The following is a 9,815-nucleotide window of genomic DNA, read 5'->3' on the forward strand; positions in this document are numbered from 1 at the left end:
TTTCCACCAGAACCTAAGGTAACTTACTGCCTTCCTGTACTTACTAAAATGTCTTTCCATATAAAAGCCTTGCTTTTGCAGAAGGCTACGTTAATCTTAGCATTTCATCTAGTCATATAAACTTTTCTGGTGACATTTGCCTTCCTTTTTTCTATTTTTTTCATAGTTTGTATTTATTCTCCTTAGTTTTAGTCTCTCTCAGCTAAAAATGCAAGTCCTGCTATTGGCTTTCAGTATTTGGGAATTAGCACAGGATTCTAATATAAAATCAACATTGGTAAATTAATAACTGTCAGTCTGTAGTCCTTTCCTGTTTTACCTGCTAGCCAGGTGTTTGAGAACTTAGAAGTTCTAAAGCTTCATGGTTGTGTAAAGTTCTCAAGGCAAGCTGCCTTTTAGCTTTAAGTGCTATTAATTGCAGATCTGATGAGGGAAAGGCTCTTGAATTACTGTTGTGAGAGTTGAAAAAATGAAAGCATACTTTGCCAATTGGCTTGGGATTTACTACAGAAGAGAAGTAATCTTCCTGATTACTACGGTTATATTTTTTTAAATTGAGGACTTTTTGACCACTTGAAGAAATGTTAAATTCCACTTATGTAGGCTTTAATTTTTTAATTTTTTTTTGTCTAGGACTTCTGTGTAGGTGAGCTGATGTTGCATCTGGTGAAAGATACTTTTATATGGAAGATAGCCTGAGTTTGAACATGAGAATTGCACAGCTGACTCTTTACAGTTCTGGGAAGTGGGAAACACTGGGAGGGAAGGAGGGAATTGGTGTACTTCAAGCCACCCTGTTTCATTGTTGCTTATATCTGCTGAAAGGCTAGTCAAAGAATCAGAAGGGGAGGAAATTCTTGCAAGTGGTAGAATGCTATCCTTTTGGGTGAATAATTCAGTGTGTCTGTAATAGTGGAAAGAGAAGTTCATGTACTGCGTCATTGCATTAGGCATATGAACCTGAACCTGCTGAATTATAGCAATTGTTAATGTAGATTTCTCTTACATGAATGGAGGGTGGATGGCAGTGGCTTTTCATTCTGCAAACTGTTTATCTTAATTTGAATATCCTTTTATTAGTCTGACTCATTTACTCTATGCTTGCAGGTACTAGGAGAGATCTGTGAGCAAGGATATTCAGATGCTCTTAAATTCTTGAAAGAGAACGGTATGTTACACTTGTGGATAACTATTGATAATGTGGTCTTCCTCTTTTTTAGTAACTATTCACCTGAAGTAAGTTGCGCCACAAGAAATTGAACTTTTGGGTTTTTGTCAAATACATGTGAAGTGAACGTTAAGGTATTGTTAAGTGAAATTACCCAAGAATTCCAATTCTAGGGTGATCGTATTAGTTTCTTTTGTGTTAGTTGGGAAGGATAGGAATAGGCTATTTTTTCCCACTCCTGTGAAACCTGTATCTTTTTAACAGCTCCTATCTGCTATCATCCAAGTGAATTTCTGGGTAAAACCTTATAGTTTAGAACTGGGAGCTGGCTAATAATAATATAAACTCAGAGACAAATCCTTAGTCTGTATCATAAAAGACTTTAGAAGAAAGTGACTCGTAGCAGTTGTTGGGACCCAGATAAGTAAATGAAGAAGAATTGAAAGATGTTCTGCTCTACTCCTAGAATTCTAGTGAAATATTTTATTAATAAATGCTACTGCTCTACACACATTGAGACAAACAAGTTAAAGACAGTAACTTGATATAAGCTTGAAATTAATCATGTTAAATATGCCTAGCCCCGTAGTCTTTGGATGCAGAAGCAAATTGGTACTGAGTTGGATTAGAGCAATTGAAACTGAAATGTGATGTCTACAGTATTACAGATAGTACCAGCTGCAGTACTGTAATGCCGTCATAGCTTGATGTGCTCAAGGCTTATACTCTGTTATAGCTAAGCGTTATATATTCAAGTTCTCTTGAAACAATTTTCTTCACTGTTAAAGTCAATGTTCTGCTTAAGAGTTTGATTTTCTAGTAATAATATTAAATATTTAATGAGAGAGTCCTGCTTTGTACCTTTTACCAGGTGATTAAAAGCACAAGCTATATGAAGAGCCTCTAATTTGTGGCTGTCTGTGCTAAGATGGGTTCTGTTGCTGTACTGCACCCACAAGTTTCTGATGTGCATATTTCCAACTGACACTAATATCTGAGATCCCTTGCAGCTCTTCCTTGGTGTCTGTCTCCCACATCCTCTGTGTCTTGCACTATTGTCTTCCATTCTTACACTACTGATCCTGTGATCACCTTTGTTCTCACTCTGTCACAGGTTTGTCTTGCTTCAAGCTTAGTCAGTGATAATTACAACCTTCATTCATTATGCATGCCCTATCTTGTTATGCTATTTCAACTTTAGGAGTTAATTTCCCCCCCACCTGTAACATTTCAGATAGCTTTTTTGCTATATTCACTATATATTCTTTTGACATTTGTGTTTTAGGAGTAATTGTAAGTAGGATACAGATTTTGTTGTATGTACGTTTCAATCTTGGTCAAATTTGGTAGTCTTTATACATAAATAACTTTAAAACTATTTTCTAGAAACTGAGTATAAATACCCTTCTTGTATTTTTCACTTCATGGTCGTGATCTAGTGCTCGTTTCTGAGATAAATATCAATGCTATTTCTTGATTGGCACCAGTTTTGCAAGGCAACCACTATTGATTTAGACCTGTACTTTGGATATATCTCACAACAGTATTGTACCCTACTCGCTTTCCTTCTCCATCCTGTTGTAGCAATGTCTCAAAGTACTCATGTGATAACTGCCATATCAAGTTTCTCAAATGTCTGATGTGTTTTAGGTGTTTTCTTTCAAATAAATATTAAATCAGTTTTCCTCCTCTCCTTTAATTTGTTTTATGGCTGACTCTCATAAATGACTGTATGTTTCCAGTGCAGCATCAGTTAATAGTTCACTTTTTCCTTTTCTTTAGAACCTGTTTTAAACTAAGACCTAAACCTGCAAAGGAGTATTCATCATTGTGATTAAACATTTGTGGGATTATAAGAGCAAGTGTATTTGTTACTGGGTAGATAATGTTCCCTCCGGATAGGCCTTTGTACAGATACACAGACTACAGGTATTGTACAGGGACTCTGAAGACCCATGGATCAAGCCTAAGCAGAAGCTCTTGACTCTTTCAGGTATTCTGAATGACTCAATTTATATCCACTTGTCCTTCACAAGAAGAAATCCTCATGAGGCTGTGCAACACCTTGACCATATGAAAAGGAAAGAATTGACGGAAAATAACAGAGTAGAAAGCTTGAAAATGGAAGTACTTAATGACCAGCTGAAGCAAAATCCATGGCCTTTGGAGAACAGCATATTTGAGAGTCTACCTCCTAGACTTCGCAAAGGTACGTTATTCAGACTGTTTCCTGTAGCTTTGAATGGGAAACTTTGATTTCTTTTTTCCCCTGCTTATAATATGCATAAGATGTTTTCTTTTTAATCTTATAACTGCCTGTGAAATTAGAGACTTGCTTAACCCAAAAAAGTTCTTTAACACTTCAGTCATGAATTGAATTATTGGTTTTGGATAAACTTTGTATGTGCACAGTGTTTTTGTAAGCATATATTTCACTCCAAAGTTGAAACTCAAATCCAAACACTGATAATCCCCATCATATTTTTAAAACAGGCTTCTGTAGACTTCTAGTTCTCTGGCTTTTCTGTTTTTTTTTTTAATAAGCTGTTAATAGGCCAAAACCACTTCCATTATTTCTTTAATCTATAGCTTTTACCTAGGTTTTTCCTGTGGAAGCTGATGGCTGTTTTCAAAATCTGAAATTTGTGATCTCAGTGACCTAGGAGGACAAAATTTGAAGTGTGATATTTCTTACAACTATATGTAGCAACTGGGATATACTGTACTGTAGAACTTAAACCCCTTAGAGTCTCTAACAAGACAAGAATGTTATCTAAAATACATAAAATTCACCTCTCCAAAAATTTTTACATCCTTATATTATGAATTAATTCTTAGACTTATTGCTTAGAAGTTCTGGGTAGAACTTCTTTGCCCCTGTGATATGAGTCTGTTTCCCATATTTTAAAATAGCATAAAGGAGGTTTATGGTGAGAGTGCCTTAAGATTAATTCTTTAATTTTCTATAAAGTGTTACTGAATAAGGCTCAGATAATGTTGATTGAAGATTATCTAATTTTGAGCAAATTATTTAACCTGTTTTCAAACAATCTAACATCTTTTCCAAAAAAAACTTAAGCACTGCAGGAAGCTTGTAAAGAACAGAGTGGATTCTATGCTCAGTTCTCTAAACTCTTCCCAATGCGGGTGATATCCTATCTGATGCTACCATATACGCTACCAGTGGAGTCTGCTTACTCTGTTGCTTTACGGTAAGGACCTTTTAATGAACTATTTTAGGATTACTGTACTTTTGGAAATGTACTTATTGAGAGCTTATTCAGCGTTGAGATGCTTTTGGGCATTCTGGTACACTAGAATACAAGTGGTAACTGTCCAGACACCATTATTTCTACCTACATAATTCATCCTTCTAAAACTTTTATAGTCTAAGGGTCGATAAATAAACATATTAAGAAGATTCCTAAATTACTTACTCTTACTGCTAGTAGCTGGCTCGTAATTGCTCGAAAGAAGCCTCCTTAATTGTGTTTTCCAGGAACACATTCTTTATTGCTATATTCTGCTGTGGTATTTGAGTTCTATCTAGATAGTTCTTGTGCTTTAACTTCTCTCTGAATTCAGGAGTGAAATCCAGTGTTTACTCAGCATATAAATTTTCTCACCAGGTTTGTTTAGGTCATGCTCTTAAAAGAGGGCTTAATTTTGTAAGTTTTTCAATTCTTGTAAAGGAGAAATCATGTTAAATGAATGCACCACGAACCCTAAGCTTTGTGCTTGCTTAAGAGAATTCCAGTCCTTGAACAGCAGGTGTCATTACTATCTCTAGAAAATACTTGAAAAATCAAATGTTCTATAAATGGAACCACATGGAACTCCAGTAAAATATTTTGTTTCTGTGCCACTTAGTGTGGTGCTTCTGTGCCATTTTTTGGTGGATGGGGAGGAAGCAAGTTTCAACAGAACTTTAATGTGGGTTTTACCCCTTGTCCCCCTCCAATGTAACTGATTTCTGTTAAGAGTGTCATAAGGGAAAAAAAAATAAAATTGTGACATCACTCTGTTTCTGCCATCTGTTTGTTTTTGCATTGTGTTTTTCTTCTGTTCTTCCTTCCTCTCCTACTTAACTTTAAACTGACCCAAAAGTTCCCACCACACAGAAAGAGGTCCCAGAGACAGGAATTTTTTTGCAGTCTTCCTAAATGTTGGTCACGAGGTATAGAATGCCCATACTGGTCAGCTGGTCAGCATAAATCATTGGTGCAGTGATTTGTGCTCCCCTTTTTCTTAGCTTGTAGAAAAGCAATGAGTAGACCAGATGGAAATTTAGAGGTTAGGAAGACCTGGAGACTTTGGTTGGGGAGTTAACTTGGGGAGAATGGAAGCTGTGTTACTTTGTTGGATGTTATATGTAAGAATAATTAATAAGAATTTGTAAGCAGGTTGAATCAACTGCTTACAAAACAAGAAGTGTATTTTGTTTTTTGACTGTAGGTTAGTAAACTGGTTTCCTGACATGCCTGCTGATGTTCGATGGATGCAAGAACAGCTTTGTCGGATTGCTGGTACAGTTTATTCCCAGGCTAAAAGCAAGCTATTCTGTACATCGAGGTAAAGTGAAGCACTGCTGCATGCAAATGATGCATTTCTTAGAACTTTCCTCTCTTTTGTTAAGAGTTTCAAGTACTAATAAGTTTTTCTTTTAAAACAGGATTTAATGACTTTTTTCAAAGGTAACACAAAACGGTTCTCACTGCTTCTAATCCTTAGCTTTCTTTCTTAAGTATGATTTCTGGTGCTTCTTGTTTACAAAACTGGTCAATGACTGCTACATATTATAGATGAAGAGATGTTGCCTGTTGGTAGGCCTGTGCTTTTTGGGGAAAGGGGTGGCTTATGAAGCAAGTATTTGACTGAGAACGGAGACCTTCCTGCTCTGCAGTAGCTTGAGCAATTGGGAAGAAAAGAAGCTGAGAAGCTGTTCAAGATATTCTAAACCAGATGTAGCGGATAGGAACAGGAAAACATTGGGAGAAAGACCAGATTCTTGAGCGTCTGGACAGGAAAGGTTGTAAGAGTTAAAATACATTAATATGAACGACAGTCTTGTATGATAGTTAGGAAGAATTAAAATAAGACCCATACAGAAAATTTTTAGGAACCTGTATTTCCATGAAAGAGAAACCTCTGCTCTAACATGGTTGTAACTAGGTTCATTATGCCTCGTGCTGAGCTGGTTTGAGATTTAACCTTTCAGACTTTTTACTTCAGCCTTTGGTAGCACTCTGTGTATGGAGGAATCAGTGACAACTCACCCGGAATGAATCTAAGAATGCGATTACTGTTTCACTTTTTGCTGGGGAGTGTCATATTTTCCCAAGGTGCTCTGCAAGCTCACAAAACTAATATGACCAATATTCAACTTAAATTTTTCTGCTAAAAAATGGACTTGTTGCTGGAACAGAGTTGCCCAGCCATGACAGAGTAGTGCTATAAGTAGAGAAACACAGGCTCTCTCTGGGGGCCAAATGCTTATAAATATGAAGTCTCCTAAGATTTGGTCTGAAAAAGCATAAATCCAGACTTCAGCAGAGTAAGTTGTATCTATTTTACTGTAATTTTTCTAATTATTGTCTCAGCTTCTGGAGTTCCTGGGTAGGAGATAGAAGAAGGGGGGAAAAAATGAGCCTGAAAAGCCATTAGGCTTGAACAGAATTCTTAAACGCTTCATAAAGGGTTACAAGAAATAGCTGTAGCACTAGAGTCTCCTAACTGCAGCAGTTATTTCAATTAAAGCATTGCCATGTTCTATATACACCGCATTGTTAAAATAGAACAAAAAATAGCCTTTTATTTGAATCAAGAGTTTTTGAGCATCTGTCTTCCTGTTTTTAGTAATGAGTTAGTTAAGGAGGAAGATCAAAGATGCTCTTTTTTGCCCTGGTGATGCTGTACACTGACCCATCAGAAATGCAGGTTTGATATGGCTGAGAAGAACTGCCTGATCCTACTTTCTTATGAGAAGCTTTGCCAGGTTCTGGATTAGCATCATGAAAGACCTGGTTCATGTGCTCCATCCCTTAGATGTACTGAGCAGTCAAACTTGCTGTTAAAGGTTCTGGCTTAAGGGAAGACTTGGGTTTTCTTCCCCCTTTGGAAGTATTAAATGGTGGCCTTAATATCAGGTTGTAAAAATATTTTCCTCTTAAAATAATCAGTTTTATCCAGAATTTCAGAAGCATTTAATTCCTGTATACAAATAGCCTCTCTTCTCCCTTTCTGAAATCAATTAAAGCCTTTTCTTATATAAAACTAGTTGGCTTTTGAAGCCATTTCTCTGAGCAGAAATGTAGTTCTTGGTATATATTTGCTATCATCCTACTGTTGTATCTTCAGTTATTGGATACCACATGTAATCCAGTGTCTTTCTTTTTTTTTTTCTTCTTCTTTTATTAATGATATTTCTGACTCCTTTCCACAATAAGTTTGGGCACAGTCATCTTCCTACTTTTGACCTTACTTAGCAGCTTCTTGATGTTGCTCATCTGTTGCCTTACCAATCGTGAGACTCTTCATCTGGAATAGGCATTTGAAAAGCTCAGTATCACAAGGCTGTCTTGGATCTAACTTCTCAGATGGGTTATTTGGTCATTGAGTCATGATTAACCAGAACATTGTTTCTCTTCTTGTGGAAAGAGCAGGCTTCTGACCATAAAATGGAACATAGTGGACATGTGGCTTTTGCTGTATGCTTTTATGATAACTTCAAGGCAATCAGCTCCCACCAAACTGTTTGCACTGTCAAACTTAGAAGTTTTCTGAAGTCTTCCTTTTGAGTGGATTCCCTCTTCAGGTAGCTGAATCCCAAGGCTCTGTGTGTATTCTACAGGTGACTTTTTATGGGCTTGTCCTTTGTTTCAGCATCCACCAAGAACTTACTGCTGCTTTCACAGAAAGTAATCCCCCCATGCCTTTTTTTTTTTTCGCTCTTCCTCTTACGTCATCAGATCTAGCTTCTGATTTTGGAATCAAACTTAAATCTCATGAAAATTTGCACTGTTTATGGTTTGAAAATCCTTTTAGGAAACTTAACCTGATGGATGGTATCTTCTAGTGCACCTAAACTTCAGGTATGGAAACTGGTGTTGAAGTGGGTATATGGTAAGTTGGGGTTATTTCGTGTGTGAGAAGGGGCGCTGTGGGTCATTTTGGTTTGTTTGTTTTTTTTCCTAAAAGCACTGCAAGAGAGGAGGGAGAGCTTTAAAGAAAAAAAAAAGGATGACAACTTCAGTTTCCTGTTTCTCAAATTGGAAAAGATTAACCTGATGATTCATGTGCTGCTTTAGAGTGTAGGAAAGTTCTGTTCCAGCTGTTTGGGTTGCTGATAATTAGCTAGTTGTAAAATGGAGTGCAGAGATGGCATTTGGGGAAGTTAAACAACTATATTTGCCACTCAGCTTGTAAATGTTGAGGCTATTCTTGTTAATGTTCAGTTAATGTCTCTGCTGTGACTGGTAAATCAGCAAATATTCCAAGTGGATAGCTTTGGGGAGGTCAGGACTACTTAAGAGGTAGTGTACAAACTGGGTCTACCCTTCTGAGCCCATCAGAATGGTGTGACTTTATTTTTACACTTACTTCTGAGGACAACACATAAAGGTAGAGTGCCGCTTTTTTAGATATGATTGCTTCAAGATCATTTCCTGTTACCCCATATCCTAATTCACTAAATGCATTTAGATTTTATTATTTTCCTCTAGTGTTCTTCCTTACATGAAGATTCCCTGTCAGACATATGAGCAGTGATCGAGACGTCATCAGAACACTAGTAATGTTTTCCTTTTTTTTTTTTTTTCCAACCAGGAAAGACAATTTTGCATCACTAAGAAAATGTCAGACTGTCCCATCTACTATGGAACTTCATTCTTCATATTGCCACCTTAAAATGCCTCACTCTTCTGCGGACCTTGAGACCTGGCTCTGGGAATCTTCATGCTTCATGCACTCAGCTATGAAAAATGTTCCTGCTAACAAGCAGGAGCATTCAGACTTAAACTCCTACCCTAATTTTCTTCCAAATTCTGATGAGTCTGGGTTGGAAATGGATTTTGACTCTTCCTCAGAGACAAGTTTCCAAACTGCTCCAGAGTATTAATTTGGAAGTAGACTCCACAGTTTCCAAAATTCCAATTTGGCAGAGAAATTTTAATCCTGAAGGACTAAAGATCACTTTGTGTATTGCCAATAAGTCTTGAAAAACTATTTGTTTACAGCTTCCTGACAAATCTGCCTTGGGAGTTCTGCTGTTTTAAGGGTTATGAAAACTGGCCGCTATACTAAGTAACAGACTACAGTTCTGTTGAAGCACCAGCTTAGTCAACTCTGGTAAAACTTGTAGAAAACAGTGTCTCTCTGTAAATAATTTTTTTTTTAAAATCTACTTTCAGCATAAAAATATAAATTCTGTAAACAGATTGTTAGACAAACAAGCATCAATAACAAAAGCTTTTTAAAAATACAGTTCTTAATGTTACATGTTAGGATTACTTTTATAGCACTTAAATGAAATTGGACTTTAACTTCATAAAGGGAAATACACAAATGAGCCTTTTAGTGGCCTCCAGTGTCCATTTGCCTTATGATTAAACATACCATTGAGTTTATGGAAAAGTTGTCTGCATGAGGT

At 36.7% G+C, this 9,815-nt stretch overlaps 1 protein-coding gene across 1 annotated transcript in view; it reads left to right on the forward strand.

Annotated features, from left to right (window-relative positions):
* LOC104546955 (patatin-like phospholipase domain-containing protein 2) overlaps positions 1–9,511 on the forward strand; it is a gene marked incomplete at its 5' end in the record, with an annotated part of 13,660 nt that extends 4,149 nt beyond the window's left edge. The window contains 6 exons of the mRNA XM_010192474.1: positions 1–18; positions 1,108–1,168; positions 3,162–3,377; positions 4,248–4,380; positions 5,624–5,740; positions 8,993–9,511. The exon at positions 1–18 is cut by the window's left edge and continues 1 nt beyond it. Coding sequence (XP_010190776.1) covers positions 1–18; positions 1,108–1,168; positions 3,162–3,377; positions 4,248–4,380; positions 5,624–5,740; positions 8,993–9,284 — 837 coding nt within the window. The remainder of the gene's footprint in view (positions 19–1,107; positions 1,169–3,161; positions 3,378–4,247; positions 4,381–5,623; positions 5,741–8,992) is intronic.
* Positions 9,512–9,815: the final 304 nt, after the last annotated feature.

The sequence above is a fragment of the Mesitornis unicolor genome, unplaced genomic scaffold (genome assembly GCF_000695765.1).
Source record: "Mesitornis unicolor isolate BGI_N332 unplaced genomic scaffold, ASM69576v1 scaffold26979, whole genome shotgun sequence".
NCBI lineage: Eukaryota > Metazoa > Chordata > Aves > Mesitornithiformes > Mesitornithidae > Mesitornis > Mesitornis unicolor.